The sequence below is a fragment of the Microcebus murinus genome, chromosome 21 (genome assembly GCF_040939455.1).
Source record: "Microcebus murinus isolate Inina chromosome 21, M.murinus_Inina_mat1.0, whole genome shotgun sequence".
Taxonomy (NCBI): domain Eukaryota; kingdom Metazoa; phylum Chordata; class Mammalia; order Primates; family Cheirogaleidae; genus Microcebus; species Microcebus murinus.
The window spans coordinates 12465839-12482962 of NC_134124.1; the positions used below are offsets into that span (position 1 = coordinate 12465839).

General features: G+C 38.9%; 1 protein-coding gene across 3 annotated transcripts in view; it reads right to left on the reverse strand.

The window, feature by feature from the left end:
• Positions 1 to 17124, reverse strand: part of PRELID2 (PRELI domain containing 2) — an 88545-nt gene that overhangs the window by 6613 nt on the left and 64808 nt on the right. For 2 of the 3 annotated variants that reach the window (XM_075996168.1, XM_012749053.2), the window contains exon 6: positions 7 to 9186. The exons of the other annotated variant lie outside the window; for it this stretch is intronic. In XM_075996168.1, the coding sequence (XP_075852283.1) occupies positions 9055 to 9186 (132 nt within the window). In that variant the 3' untranslated portion in view covers positions 7 to 9054. Of the gene's footprint in view, positions 1 to 6; positions 9187 to 17124 lie in introns of those variants that run through there. 3 annotated transcript variants of the gene reach the window in all.

The window sequence follows — 17124 nt, forward strand, 5'->3', positions numbered from 1 at the left end:
GAGAAGAAAGAAAGATCAAAATGCCGTATTTCACAGACAAGCACGTTTACATTTATCAAAACCTTTTCCCTTCAAGGAATCCAGGTCATGGCCATATATATTCATTTCAGAAAAGTAGGCGTATAGTCATACCTTACATTTTTATAATATTCAACTCCAATTTCACATACATAATCTCCACATGTGCTCAAGAAGGTAGCCAGAGCAGAGTTAAGGATCTCCATTTTTTTAAAAAATTATTTTATTTATATGACAGGGGTACAAATGTTTTGGTTACATATATTGCCTTTTTCCCACCTGAGTCAGAGCTGCAAGTGTGTCCATCCCCCAGATGGTGCACACTGCACCCATTAAGTGTCAATATACTCATCCTCTCCTCGCCCTTCCCACCTGCCTGACATCCAATGAATGTTACTACTATATGTGCACATAAGTATTAATTAAGTAATACCAATTTGATGGTGAGTATACGTGGTGCTTGTTTTTCCATTCTTGTGATATTTCACTTAATAGAATGGGCTCCAGCTCTATCCAGGATAATACAAGAGGTGCTAGATCAACAGCTTTTTGTGGCTGAGTAGTACTCCATGGTATACATATACCACATTTTATTAATCCACTCATGTTTTGATGGGCACTTGGGTTGTTTCCACATCTTTGCAATTGTGAAGTGTACTGCTATAAACATTCTAGTGCAGATGTCTTTTTTACAGAATGTCTTTTTTTTTCTTTTGGGTAGATGCCCAGTAATAAGATTGCTGGATCAAATGGTAGTTCTACTTTTAGCTCTTCTAGGTATCTCCATATTACTTTCCACAGAGGTTGAACTAGTTTGCAGTCCCACCAGCAGTGTAGGAGTGTTCCTATCTCTCCGCATCCACTCCAACATTTATTGTTTTGGAACCTTTTGACAAAAGCCATTCTCACTGGAGGTAAGTGATATCTCATGGTGGTTTTGATTTGCATTTCCCTGATAATTAGAAAGGTTGAACATTTTTTCATATGTTTGTAGGATCTCCATTTTAACCATAAGAAAACAGCCAAAGAGAAGTTAAGTAACTTCTTAAAAGTGGTCCAGCTATTAAGTGGCCTTGCCAGAGCTGGAACGATAATGACAATAGTTAATATTCATTGAAAACTTATGGATGTGCTAGCTTCACTGCTAGGGGCCATGTGCATCACCTCGGGTAGTGGATGCTGTGGTGCCCCACTGAGATCCCCTCCAGGCCCAAAGCACTCCTTCCCCTACCAAATACTGTCCCTATCTTGAGTGAAAGCTAAGTAGCAGGGAGTGCTGGCTCAACCTCGTTGAACCAGGAGCACCGTTATCAAAGCCAGGAGACCTGGGTTCTAGTCACAGCTCCACCAATCGTTCTGCTGGGTACCTTAGGCTGATCACTTTTTCCAAAAAGTAACTTAGACTACAGAGGTCAGGGGACTGCAAGGAGACTGGATCAGCACTTTCTATAATACTCCCAAGCCCTACCACTGACTCAATCAGAAATTCCAGGGCTGAGACCTAGAATCTTTACATTGATAACATATCTCATGTGATTGTGAAGCATGACTAGTTCACTTACTAGAATTTGTAAATAGCAGCTTTACACAATCTGCAACTCTGGCAGTCTAGCAATTGATAAAACAGGTTCTCCTTAATCATTTCTGAAGATATACTGTACTCTTACGGCTCTCCTTTTAAAGAACTGGGGGGAAAAAGAGGCAGACGCAAGAGATGGAACCACCAATGGTATAAAATTTAACTGAATTAATGTAAGACCTGGATAATGTTCATGTCTGTTCCACTCATTCAGCAATAGATCCAGTTAAATATTTATTATGCACCTACTATATGCACTGGAGACTAAGTGATGAACACACAAGATAAAGTCCCTACCCCCGTGGAGCTTACGGTCTAGTGGATTCCAGGGAATTTTCATTCCCGTGTTTCAAGTTTTTGTTTCAGCAAACTCCTGGGGAATAATTAAATCATCCTCCTATTTTTAAGGAAGAATAAAAACCACCACATTAATTCCCTTTCAAGCTTCTTTTTGCAGAATAGGTCCATAAAGATGGTATGACTTTAAAACAAGAAAAACACACTCCTTCCCTAGGAAGAGAGATCCTTAAACTCTGCCATCCCTCTAAATTAAGACCACCACCACTTATTGGGTTGAACACTAATTGACATAAGTGAAGACTCTGAGGTTTGCCTTGGGGATTGAAAGACGTTATTTATTCAATCAATTATGTTCACAAGGTGACAGCTGATTTTTCTTTCTCTTTCCCCCGCCCCTCTCACACCACTTTAGCCTTTTTAGGCAGAACAGTTAGAAACAGAAGGTAGAGCATGGGGGAGGGGAGGGAGATAGGCCTATAAAATGGATATAAATAAATAAATAAATACAAACTAACAGGGAGTCCGAGTCATTATTTAGTTCCTCGCTTTGGTATGGAAGGATCAAATCAAAGTCCAATCGATAGAGTCCTTTCAAATAAAGTTCCAACACTTAAAATCTCAACCCACAGGAGATCAGGCTTAAAGAGGCTAAATTTACGCCACTTATCACACAATGATGCCTGAAATGCAGAACAAACATTAAGTGGATGTACCTTTATAGATATGGCTTAAAAGCATCTTGGACTGACACACCATAAACCAGCTTGATTTTATTATTTCTTTTCCCTCTGAGTTTTTTTTTTTTTCTCTCTCTCTCTCTTACTAGGCTATCTTTCTGTATGTGCCAACGTACAGATAAGTGAACTACCTGGTGGTCTCATGTCCCTAATACCAGAACTGTGCTGGCCAGGTGCACCCCCACAAAGGAGTCTCAGAGTCTTTGAGGTGCAAAACATTTCACAGATTCCCCACTCTGAGAGTCTCTGAGAAATAGCTGATTATCAATGAAAACACAAAACTTGTCTTAGAGGAACAGAAAGAAGTTACGACTAAAGGTAGCTAAATCCAGACCGTATATTTCCGTTATTATCAAACTGATGCTCTGAGTTACCTAGGAGGCTCCAAAGAGAGTCATATTAGATCTTGCAAAAATTAAAAATATTCCAAAGCAGTTCTCAAAAGACACATCTACGGAGAGCTCTTAACAAAAGAGAATCGCTCACTTAATTATCACAGCAATAAGAGACTGGTATAAAAGACCCCACTGGAAACGTTTTGTTATGGGTCACGGCTTTGGAGCAAATACAATAAACAGTATCAGTGCCCGCTGTGTGTAAGGGACTGCTCAGAAGCTGTGGGGAGCAGGGACGCAGATTAAGATATGAAGCCCAGACTCAAAGGGTCGTTGGTCTTTTCAGAGGAAACAGAGGAATGAAGAGCAATGAAAAGCAAGACAGCCTCTGAGAAGCGCTACGACTTTTAAAAGAATAAAAGTATAGCCACGCGCCACCTAATGACATTGTGGTCAACAACAGACCACATATACGATGATGGAAGCCTGATAAATAAGTCAGATATTTTGGTCCCGCTCCCAAACAAAATGGCATGAGTCCTAATATATGAATCAATATCTAATCAAATCTACAAATTGTTTTAAATACAATGCTTTTCAATTAGGAATAGCCTGATAGAATGTATGGCTTCAATATAATTTTCCCATAGTAGCTAATAAACTCTGGAGTAAGGTTCGTTTTTATTTTTATAAGTAACCCAAAATCTTTAGGTATAACTGCAAAACATTAAACTGACCCAATAATTCAGACGTCCTCACTTTGCATTATAAAGTTTCCTCTCTCCTTAAGGAGAATATTTAATTCTAACAACTCGTAATGGAAAAACATATAACCCAGAGTAATAAAGTCTAAAAACTGGAAAGGTCCTTACAGTATCTAGTCCAGATAGAAAACTCTCAGCCAAGAACTGAGAGTGGCCCATCTGATTTAGAGAGATGTCCTGTGATCAAGTATCAGAATGAAAGACTGATTATAGAATCATGTCCATATTGACAATTTTCAGTATTTAAGTCACTGGTGTTTTTCTATTTTATGAAGTTACTACCCCCATCTTCCAATGTGGTTCAGTGAGTCTATTTTCATTTTGAATTTTTAAAAAGTGACCTGTAGATAATTTTATTTTTCCTGACTTAGATTTCATGCAAAATATGGCTTCCTTTCTCCACTAATCAAGGCCAGCCTCTCTAGTGCCACACTCCATCCATGACATTTCCGACAATTCATCATCTGTTATCTGCTTAAAAACCTCCATTCATGGGATGCTTACTACTCCTATCCCATCTGTGTTAGTCCTGATTATAAGACAGCTATTCCTTCCACTGCTTCAGTGCCTGGCACCAGAGGGTCCCAGTACCAACTCCTATACTCTTAACTGTGCCCAGCTGAAAAAACAACAAGGTTCCCATCATTTCTCCCTTATTTTTTCGTTATTCATCAGACTTAAGCTTAGGCATAATTTCCTCTTGTTTCTTACCTATTCTGAGAGGTAAAATGGTTAGCGGCAGGCTTGCACATTTTATCAACAAATTGCCTCCAACAGAATAAATAAATCCAACTGATGCCCAGATAATAAATAAATCCTACAGATGCCCAGACAATTCTCCTTTTGTGTTTTATCTCCACCCTTCTCCTTCCCCCAGATTCATGCAATTCTATAAGTCAATGATCTTCTCTACATGCTGGGCCAATCTATTGTGTCTTCAAATTAGGCATTTCCTTTGAACAAAACGGAATTTTCCAAAGCCATATTTCAGACAAAAAAAAAAAAAAGCATCTCACCAAATCTCAACAATATTGAGGCTAATGGTAAGTTATTATGGGCTTACTACATGCCAGGGCTTTATCTACATTATCTCATTTAATCCTCTCAACAGTCCCTGGAGGTGGGATTCTTTTACTCTCACCATTTCCAGCTAAGAAAACTCAGCCTCAGAGAGGTGACTCACTTGCTCAAGGTCACCTAACTGAGTACATAGTGACAAGCCTAGGATTTAAATCTGGGCTTCTCCAAGTGTTTCCACAATGAGTTCTTACCTCCCTGAATTTGTTTCTGTGGCTATAAAATGGATGGAGGGAAGAGAACAAGCATACCTCCTTGTAGGATTACTCTTGGGGATTAAGTGAGGCAACATACAAAGCTACTGGCACACAAAAGACATTCTCCCAGTGGCCCAAAAAGCAGCTACTGATTTCTTTACAACTACATCTGACTGTGCACCCCTTATAATGGGACTCCCACAGCGAGGCACCCCCATTCGGTTAGTGGCTCGCCTCATGCTTGTTCATATTTCCCTTGCTCTTCACATCACCTCTGAGAACCACCAGTACTTCTGCTTTACAACACCCAGCCCAGCAGCTCAACCGGCTTTCTCTAGGTCATAGGTCATGAGCAGCAGGGACAGAACTAGAATCCACGTCCAGGGAAAGAACTGATTACTGAGCAGGCTAATGTCTCTACTCAGCTGTGCTAAGCACCTTATATGCCTTGTCTCTTTCAACCCTCACACCTAACCTACAAGTCAGCCACCTGAACACAATGCAACCCAGCTAGGTTAAGACACTTAACCAAAGGCACCCAGTTAGTAAGTAGCATAATCCAGATTCACACCCAGATTTTTGTAACTGAGCCCTCAGTATATTAGCTCCTTGAAAAGGTGTGCCTATAGGGTTCCCTTCTCAAATTACCAAAAACAGGACACATTACTTTAGGCATAATCCTTCCTGCCATACAGAAGTCGTTTCCATCTATAACTGGGTGGTTTTAATTTTATAAATTTAGAAGAAGCAGGGTGAGATCAAAACACATGTATAATAGTTCTTGAAATTAACTTAAAAAAAAAATCCACTTCACCACATCTCCAAATGCATTTTTTTCCTCCTATCGATACTAAGCGAAGCTCCTTCGTGCACTCTGGAAAAGTTAGAGGAAAAATACGTCCATAAGAAGCATTTCTGTTTCAATATAATATCTGCCATTTAGAATTCCTTGGTCAACTGCCTAACACCAACCTGGAGAGCCCTTCACTTCCTACTAAACGCCTTTCAGTACTGGACATGGTCAGCATTTCTTAGGGACAAACCCACAGTGGGTGAACGAGGTACAGAGTTATGACTTACAGACAGAGTGCTGTAATTAACAACAGCAACATAAACATGATGGCTTGCCTTCCCTCCTCATCCTTTGCATTAGCTATGGAGTGGCAGAACAGTAAGTCCATGGCAAATTTAATAAGTGATACTTGCTTTTTAATTCTATGCATTTAACATTACAAATTAAGAAGAGAAATCAGAACAAAAGCTACATATAGGAAAGCTACTAAATGATTAAAAAATAAAATCTCTATATATAGATAGACTAAAGATAAATCATCCTTTTGTTTGTTTTTTTGACTCTGTTGTCTGGGCTAGAGTACAGGGGTATCGTCATAGCTCACTGTAACCTCAAACCCCTGGGCTCAAGCAATCCACCTGCCTCAGTCTCCCATATAGCTGGAACTACAGGCATACACCACTATATCCAGCTACTTTTTTTTATGTTTTGTAGAGACAGAGTCTTACTATGTTGCTCAAGCTGGTCTTGAACTCCTGGCCTCAAGCTATCCTCCTGCCTTGCCCTCCTAAAGTGCTAGGATTACAGGCGTGAGTCAGTGTACCCTGAGTGAATCTGCTGTTTTTAAGTCAACTATCTGCAACGGAAAAATGCCTTGTAGTACTTATGAGTAGCCCCACCCCTCCCTTGTCTGTGGTTTTGCTTTCTGGGGTTTCGGTTACCCATAGTCAACTGATGTACAAAAACATTTCATAGAAAATTCCAGAAACAAGCAATTCAGAAGTTTTAAATTGCACAGCATTTTGAGTAGCGTGATGAAATCTGGCATCTGGGAATGTGAATCGTCCATTTGTCCAGTATATCCATGCTGACACTACCTGCCTATTAGTTGCTTAGTAGCCATCTGGATTATCCAATCAACTGTGGAGGGATCATCATAGTATCACAGGGCTTGTGTTCAAGTAACCCTCATATTACTTCGTAATGGCCCCAAAGTGCAAATGTAGTGATGACAGCAATTCAGATATGCCAAAGAGAAGCTGTAAGTGAAAAGTTCTCAAGAAGGAAAAAAGAAAAAAATCATACGCTAGGTTGCTCAGATCTACAGGAAGAACTAATCTTCTACCTATGAAACTGTGAAGAAGATAAAGGAAAATCACACATAATATAATATACAGAGAGTTCAAGACTATCTTTGTTTTCAGGCATCCATTGGGGGGTCTTGGAACATATCCCCTGTGGATAAAGGGAGACTACTGTAGGTACAAATGTTCTTCAAAGCTTCCCAACCCCATCATAAACTAGTAGGGGGAAAGAAGAGACTGAAGAAATATACATAATAACATGGCTGATACTTTCAAAAAGACATTCTACTATTTCAGTTGCAACTAAATGGGAAGTGTTACTGGTTAATCCCTAGGATCATAGTCTTTGTATTATTTGTTCCAGATACTGCCACGTGGATTAATAACTCTATGTTCTACATCTACCAGCTGTCTTTAATGTTAAACAATCAAAAAAAAAAACAAAAATTCCTCCCTTCAATAAAAAACCTAAGGCTTATTAAAAATACATCCATATAGTCTTCACTTGGTGAACTGCAAAGCTGGGATTTCTTTTAAAAACCAAGAGCTGCAAGCAATTCTGGCTCTCGTTTGGAGACTGGTGCAAAATCCTTAAGACTGAGGGACAGCTCTGATTCACACCTTGTTTGGCATTTAGCCAACAGATTCAGGTTGTCTAGGAAATAAGTCAGTTGTCCTGGCTTAAGTAAACAGTGAGCTGCTGGGAAAGCAAACGAGGAGGGATTTTCAGTATTTTAAAGTCATGCAGCCTGGTCAGTAAGTGCTCAGACAAAGGGTCTGACTGCCCCGTTTGAATCTGGGTTCTGCCACTCACCACCTGTGTGATCTTGGGCAAGTCAACTCACCTCTCTGTTCCTCTTCATCTATACAATGATAATGCTAGTACTCACCACAGAGAACTGCTCAGCAAACTGCAGGAGGTTAATACATGCAACACACTCAGGATGACGCCTGGGGCATTAAAGTGCTAAAAAAATATTACATGCTATTATTACCTATCATAACATTGTGTTGGATAAGAAGTTCCTCTGCCTTTCAGAATATTGTTAAAAGGTAACAGAATGAAAATATAAAGAAGTCTTACCACTTTTGGAAAATGGCATTGTAATACATTCATTTGTTCATTAATTCAAAAAAATATTTATTAAGCACTGACAATGTGCTAGGCATTAAGGATAAAGTGGTGCCCTCTATATAAGAAGCTTATCTTTCAGTGAGAGAGAATACATTCAAAGAATCGTGAAAATAGTCACATACAGATAAGAGCACTTCAAGGAATCTTTTCTAAGGCAATGGCGCAAAATATGAAAGGCTCTATGTGTAAAGATGTTTCATATGGTGTCATTGACAATGGTCAAAGCTGGAAATAACATCAATGCTCAATACTAAACAAAGGGTGAAGTAAAGTATCATATAACTAATGAAATATTATGCAGTCATTAAAGCGACGGCTTTGAAGTTTATGTAGTTACTGCAAAAGGCATTTGTTATAAACTATAACTTGAAAAAAAGCAAAAAATGAAATTTCACTAGTACTGTAACTACGACTGTCTTTTAAATCTGCATATAAAAGACCCAGAAGGAAATATGCCAATTTGGATTATAACGGAAAGACAACAATTATCATTTACAAAGTATTTATTGTGTGCCAAGGAATTTTAAACACCCCTTTACATTATTTCCTATAATTCTCATACTCATAAGTTACATAGTCTTATTCACATTTCGCCCAGAGAAAGGTTAAGTTTGCCCATACCCTATGAGGGAGGGCACTATGATTTAAACCCACGCTGAGTTGATTCCAAAGACAGATTCATCGTAACCACTAAACGTAATGAGAAAGATAAGTTTTTGCCCTTGTGTTTTGCTTTTTAAATAATGTTAACAATAACAACTGATTATTTGTTGTGTGCCAGGTCCTATTCTAAGTGTTCTAGATATATAATTCATTTACTCCTCAGAAATACTCCATGAAGTAGATTCCAATATTATCTTCATTTTGCAGATGAGAAAAATGAGACACAGAACATTAAGCAGCTCATCCAAGGTCACATGGCTGGTCAGGCAGGCAGGCAGGGTATTCTGCTGGTTTCAAAGGGAATTGAGACAAAAGAACATATATGGCTCTATTGGAAATATCATTTAAAATATTTATGTGCAGGTAGTACCTTTTAAAACATTTTAAAATAAGGTATTTTTTAAACTTTGTTTAAATAAAAGAACTTTTTTAGAAGGAGTGCAGTATTTTTTTTTATTTTGAACTATTACAACATAGCAAGAAGTTTGGAGAATAATAGGAAAACCAGTAGGTTTTAACAAATGCTCATGTTTTTAAAAAAAATAACAAAAGCTAGCCGGGCGCGGTGGCTCACGCGTATAATCCTAGCACTCTGGGAGGCTGAGGCGGGCGGATTGCTCGAGGTCAGGAGTTCGAAACCAGCCTGAGCAAGAGCAAGACCCCGTCTCTACTATACTATAAATAGAAAGAAATTAATTGGCCAACTAATATATATATAAAATTAGCCGGGCATGGTGGCGCATGCCTGTAGTCCCAGCTACTCGGGAGGCTGAGGCAAAAGGATTGCTTGAGCCCAGGAGTTTGAGGTTGCTGTGAGCTAGGCTGACGCCATGGCACTCACTCTAGCCTGGTCAACACGCGAGACTCTGTCTCAAAAAAAAAAAAAAAAAAAAAATAACAAAAGCTATACCCTGCTAAAGGCCACTGATTTGAGAAAATTCTTAACTGTGTCCTTTAAATTCTACTTAAACTGGGAATCAATATGAAGAGTTACTTAATTCTCAAAAAAAAAAAAAAAAACCTCATTTTCCTTTGCTAAGGAAATTCAGAGAAAAATAGAAAAAGTTTAGATGGAATCTAAGGAAGAAAGCTAGCCGAGGAATAAAGGGTCAAATCCCGGACAGCAAGTGGAATTCAAAAAAAAACAAAAACAAAACTGAGAGTGACAAAGAAATATCACTCCAACAAATCTGGAGTCACTAGACCCAATGCTTCTTTTCCCCCTAACAACAGACAGACACCGCAGCCTCCTCCCCGCCACCTTCTTGGGTCTCTGCCTGCTGCCCAAGTCCCACAAATGGGGTCCTTCGGGAAGAGATGAAATTCTACCTTCGAGTGGAGAGTCAGTATAAAAAAAAATCACCATAGGCAAAGGGAGGAAGAATGCTCCAGGGGGACGGCTGGACACCTCAGAGAGCTCAAGAAGCACTTCAATTAGCGTGCTGCAGGGCTTACGCACACAAATGCAGTTTAACTACTGCATGCACCCTTAAGAAATGAAATTACCTTTCCAACTCAAGTAGTTCTACCCAGAGTTCTGTCTAAACCCCTGAGCTGAGATGCCTGACTGACATTTTCCTAGTCTTCCTGGTCAAACTCAGAGCCTTAATTTAACACAAAGAGCCTTAGCTGAATCCAAGCCCCAATACTACAAGTAATGATACCTTTGATCCGCAACAGATTTGAACCTCAAAGGCACTTAGTCCACAAAAATGTGCAGATGCAGCCTCTATTTTTTTTTTCTTCTTCTTTTTTCTTTTTGGTCTTTCAATGCAGCCTAGCCTGGCCAGAGCTGCTTCAAATTTCAATTCTGTGCTGCCTTAGGTTTATACAAGGTACATAAAGATTTATGGCAGCCACAAATTCCTATTTTCTCATTGTCTTTGTCTTTGAATTTAGCACAACAGAGTGAGAAACAGGCTCAGAAAACTAATAGACTGGTGGGGAAAACACAGCTCCCAAATCTCCAGAGATACCTAGTTGGGTAAGAGAGTAGAGGAACACTAAGAAAGCAAGTAACACATTAATTGCTAAGAAGACAAGGAAATTTTCTCTATAGTCTACCAAGTGTCTACCTCAAGGTCACAAGGACACCCAATGCTGATGGGGACAGGTTCATGCATTTGTCTTGTCTCACTAAGCTCTCTGGGGGAAAGGATTCTGTCCTGCACAGCAGGGAGTCAAACAGCTGTTAAGAGGGTGGGCTCCGAGGTCAGACCACCTGGATTCATATTCCAGCTCTGCCACTTATTGGCTGATGACCTTGTACAAGTAATTTAACCTTTGTGTGCCTCTATTTTCTCATTTATAAAATGGAAAAGTGGAAATAACTACAGTCTCTCTTTTGGAGGATTATTGGAAGGACTAAATGTTCATAAAACAGTGCAGTACTTGGCTCATGGTAAACACTCAGTAAATTGCAGCTGCTGTTATTATTATATCCAGTCTTCCCCAAGGTTTCCGGAATAGTCTGTGTTTACAGAAGGCATGGATTAAAACTAAGCCAACATCACTATTACTGGGCACCAATACCTCAAAGACCTACAAGTCTGTCATATGTAGTTTATTTAACACTCATGCGTATAGGATTATAAAATGAAATTGTAACAACCCTACCACATGGTTACCAACCCTTCTCCTTTTCCTAGCTAGTATTTCATAAAAGTATGCTTCCTATTCTGTAATATTTTATTGCCACCTGAACCCCTGACCACTTGTTAAATGTATTGTCTGGTGTGCTTAGGTCCCTAGTTAAACTACTGAATTTTCATGTAGGCTTAAAGACTACTTGTCAGACAAAAAAAAAAAAAAAAAAATCTTAGTAGAGACTGGAAGAAAGGAGGAGAGGATTTTTTAAAAAGTCATATGATTTCAGAATTGAAAATGACCTACCCACTCCAATCTGATTTTAAAGAAAGATCTATCATTTTCTAGTCCAAGCACCACGGCCAAGACAGGACCAGAGCCTGACTCCTGGTTGGGTCAGCAGGCTGCTCACTGCACTGTGTGCAGACAACCTTCTCCCCCCATTACACATGCAACGACACCCACACACCTGGAGCTCAGGAAACCCCTTTCTGACCGTTCGAGTAGAAGCTTAACTTCCCAGATTTCGCCCAGTTTCATAGAAGGCAATGTCCCAGAATTTAGGAATTCCCGAAAGCTTTGCCACTGAGCAAAGCCCATTACAACCCAGATGAACTGAAATGAGCCATGGGAGGATTTTGGATTCCTAGATCTCACAGTCAAAGTAAAGGCATTGATTTAAACGAAGTCGAAGGAACAGAAAACTGTATCACTTGCAGAGTACTCATTTTCACTAAGCTGCTTTCCCTGCCCAAGCTATGTTTCATGGGACTAACCCCCCAGAGGTAACAACGTGGGAGCAGAGCTGATGGGGAGAGGATGTGTAAGACAGCAGCTACTATGATTTACCTGATATAGAAATGAGTTGTTAAAAATCAGAATTCTTGGTAATATTCTCAGGGTATCTAATGAATAAATATCAACTAAGTCAATCTATCTAAGCACTCAAGAGTGGGATTAAAAAGTATTATCAACAGAGGCAAATTTGAGCTAGGAAATAAACCCTCTGGAGCTGGAGAGAGAACTTATTTCATCAGTTCTTTCACGTGGTTCAAGGAATGTAAAGAATATTGAAAGCGATGCAAGTCTCCAATATATAGTCAGCATACTGTTACCCTGGTGTTCTTATGTCATACTTGTGACTTTTATTTATTCTTTTGAAAGACAGTTTTCTCTTTTCCTCTATGTTGAAATCGAATTTTGAAATGCCTACTGTTTTTTAGGGTCGTGACTAATGGGGTATGTGTGTACACTGGGTATCTAATTCACAGATAAGGGATTGAGCATCTATGAGCAACTGGTCCAGGGTAACAAATTATAAAAAGCCTTAAGGGGGGACTGAGGTCAAACGACTAGTTAATGACAGAATCATAAACTTTCAACCGTCTGGTACCAGAAGACAGGAGCTAGCAATTTTGTTTCTTCTTCACATCAATGCCATGAAGTTGGAAGAATTAGCCCTACTCCCCTAGGGGGAAATGAAAGTCCTAAGATGTTAAATCATTCATTCAAGCCATATGGCAAGAATAATGCCAACTAGTGGTGGAAGCTATAAATTGGCAGGGTTCTTTTGGAAGCAAATTTGGCAATATTCATCCAAGAGCTTAACCCAAGAAGCAATTTAGAAACATACATAAGTATTTTTATTCAAGGATTTATTCAATATTATTTATAATCATGAAAAAATAGAAACTAACAATAAGAGCTATTATGCCAGTGGAATATTACACAGGCATCAAAAATCAAGTTTTCAAGGAATATATAATAACACAGAAAAATGATTATAATATGTCCATAAATAAAAATATCTACATCAAAATATTAAATGAGCATATCCTGAGTATTAGAATTATGAATGATTTTTATTGCACTTTAATTAAAAATTGACAATGAATATTTAATACGTTTATAATTTTTAAATGGTAAATAAACTTGAAAAGAAACACCACAAATTTGCCCTATACTACTGTGTATCTAAAATTTTTGTTCAGGTAAGTATTTAAAAGGCTGTTTACCTATAAAAATACACTATAAAAAGTGTAAAAATACCTATAAAAATACACTGCCTAAGAGAAATTTAAGAATTTCTCTTAAAACTAATAATTATTGAGGTTTTACTATGTGTCAAACAAGTTTCACATATGTGACCTTACTTAATCCTTTAAAAACCCTGTGAAATAGGACTATGATCATCACTCCATTTTAGAAAGAAAAAGCTGAGGATCAGAGCGGTAAAATGTGACACCCAGGAAATGAGAAAACCAGATCAGGGGCCAAGTATCCTTTCTCTAAAGCTTCTCATACAGTCCCTGTGTTAAACATATGGCCAAAACCTAGTTTCACACTGAGTAATTTTTCTAAAGGCACAATATACTATGCTTTTAGTTCAGGAGGTGATACTAGCATATGGTTGTTAGGATGTCTATAGTTTGCTTTAAAATATTTCAGCACATGCAGTATAATATTATAGTGTGTGTATTAATTCAAGTTATGCACCAGGTACAATCAGTTGTCCTAACGTGGGCTTCACACTCCAAGGGTTGTCTGTAAACATTCTAATCGGCAAGCAGAAACTTCAGTAAAACACAAGAGGCTTTGGTAATTAGCACAAGGAACATTGAAACTGTGAATTTCCATTGGTGAAGTCAATGGCTTGTTAACTAGCATAATGGAGATTAGAAATGGACTCCTATTCATTCAATGAATAGGACTTAAGTTATGGTGATTAGCTGAAAACCCTAAAGATGCATCCCACCCTTGCACTATCAGGGTGTCAGTCTCTATCCAACAAGCCTGTCTCCCTCCAACGTTAGGAATGGCACCCAGGGTTTATGCCTAAGTGGTCCTATGGCCAGCCACAGAATCAGAAGACTATGAATGTCTGACACTACCTGTAAAATAGCTGAACCTTGCCTCTGGAATAGTGTCTGCTCTGCCTTAGTGAACTGGTGGTGAAATTCATGGTTAGAGTACCCAAAAGGATGGAGACTTAATTATTAAACTTACCGAACAGGCAAACTATTTTGTGCCTACTTGTACATAAATGATTAATGAATGTCTGTATATGTTGCAGAAATTTTTTAAAAACTAATATTGAGGTTTTGGGGGGTACTGCTGACCCTCCTCAACCACTAATTATTATCAAATCCCAATGTGTACCAAAAAAGAACTTAATACCGTGCACACAACTTGGCATAGGTCAATGACAGGCAGCTTCTGACATGGCTCCCAGTGACCCCTGCCTCCAGGTATTTATGTCCTTATGTAATCTCTTTCCCTTGAGCGTGGGCTGCATCTATGAGTTGCTTCTAATGAGTAGAATACAGAAAAATAAAGGGATGTCAGTTACCAAAAAAAAAAAGTTGATATTTCACCTTGCTAGAGCTCACTTACCCTCTCACTCTCTTGATGCCATGTTATGAGATTCTTTATAGAGAGACACATGTGGTGAGGAACCAAGGGAGGTCAGCTGAATCCTAGCAGCAACCATGTGAGTGAGTCTGGCATTGAACCCTCCCCCCCACCCGCTGACCCCCGCCGAGCCTTCAGATGAGTTTGCAGCCCCAGCCAACACCTTGATTGTATCCTTGTGAAACCCTAAAGCAGACCCAACTAAGCTGTGCTCAGACTCCTGACCCACAGAAACAGAAAGAAAATAAATATGTGTTATTTTAAGCTACAAGGTATTGGAGTACTTTGTTGCACAGCAATAAATAACTAATACAGTTAGTTCGCAAAAATGATATAACCTAATAGCGGCAAGGTTTTTTTCAAATGCCCATTTGGACTACCTATATAGTATCACCACTTCTTTCTTCAGTCCCAGGGAATTATCTTCCACTACTAAAATAGATTTTTGTAAGGCCAAAATAACAAGCACACACCCTAAGAAAGCAGCATGTTTAGTTCTCTTTAGCTCCAGCATGTCTAGGCCAGACCTTCTACAAAGCAATGTTCAAATTGTTTGACTTGCCCACATTGTTTCAGTGACAAATATTTCACACTCTGTTGAATTCAATCTCTCTCTGCTTCAGCTTCCTGATCAACACAATAAGAATAATGATGGAACTAATAATGGGGCCTTGCCAGGAGAGTAGCTGAAATAACAAATTATTTTATCACACATTGAAAATATATTTCACAAACTTAAAAAAAAAAAAAAAAAAAACTCTATGTGATTGCATAATGAGAGCTCTGCGTTTCCACAGCATTTGTAGTACTCCCTAAGCACTCAGACACACTGGGCTAAAAAAAGAACACTTGCATAACAGGATTGCTATCGCTCATATTATTTCCTGAGCCTCTCCAGAAAAACCGTGGAACTTATAAGCAACTATGTGGAGGTCCACGAAAACGTTCTTTGATTTGAGTTTGGAATTTTGAATTTGTTTTTGTTTTTGGAGGGTAGAGCTGGTTTTGTTTTGATTTGCAGAAGTGGAGGCCAAAACCCCAAAAGATAGTTGTACCCTGTATCGTATAACGCCTGCTGTCTCAACAGAGCCGATATCAAAAAAAGGTGAAAATGTGTCCTTGGATGCTAAAAATACCTTAAACTTTCTATATGTAAATCAAGGATATAATACAGTACGTATCTGTATTAATATTTGTATCTGTATTTGTATTTGTACTGTATTAATATTTTAATATCTATGATATTAAAATTTCACGGTGAGGGGTGATCTCTGTTTTCTTCTCTTCGGATTCCTGAGGTCTGAGGTTATGAGTTAACTCTGGCCTGGGTTCCCTCCAGCTGTGCTTCACACAGTGGCTGGCAATTCCCCGAGGTTGGAGACATGTGTATGAAGCTTTTCTTGTGTCCCAGCCTTCCATCAATCCCTATTGTCCTTCAGACCTTTCTCTTTGTTTCTTGATCTGTTTTTTTGAATATACTTGCCTACCTCAAGTCACATTAAACTATGTATTCAGCCTGCCTTGAGGTAAGTAAGTACTTATCCTTAGCACGTTTTTGGCACTTCCGACATCTCTTCTGTTGGCCATCATGAGTCAAAAGTGTCCACGAGAACGTGAAATCACGGCTGAGAGACAGAGGCTATGGGGGAGTCAAGGGATGAGGGAATGCCTCCCAGATGGAGGAACCCCCATGCTTGATGGTATGCTTACTAGTGTTCAGTGGCTGAGAGTATAGTATATATAGCATTCGTCTTCTGTGTACACTTGAGAAAAATACACAGTAATGGTCCAGTCCCTTGCTGTCACGCACACTGACGGCCACTGCCAAAAAAAGGGTGCTCACTCTCGCCACTTCTATTCAACATAGTACTGAAACTCCTAGCCAGAGCAATGAGACAAGAGAAAGAAATAAAAGGCATCCAAATAAAAAGAGGAGAAGTCAAATCTGCTGACAACATGAGCTTATATATAGAAAATCCTAAAGACGTCATTAATAAAACTGCTAGAACTGGTAAACGAATTCAGTAAAGTTGCAGGACACAAAATCAACATATAAAAATCAGTAGCATTTCTATACACTAGCAACAAAACAGCCAAAAATGAAATCAAGAAAACAGTCCCATTTACAATAGCTACAGATATATATATTTAGGAATAAATTTAACAAAGAAGGTGTAAGATCTCTACATTAAAAAGTATAAAACACTGATGAAAAAATTGAAGAC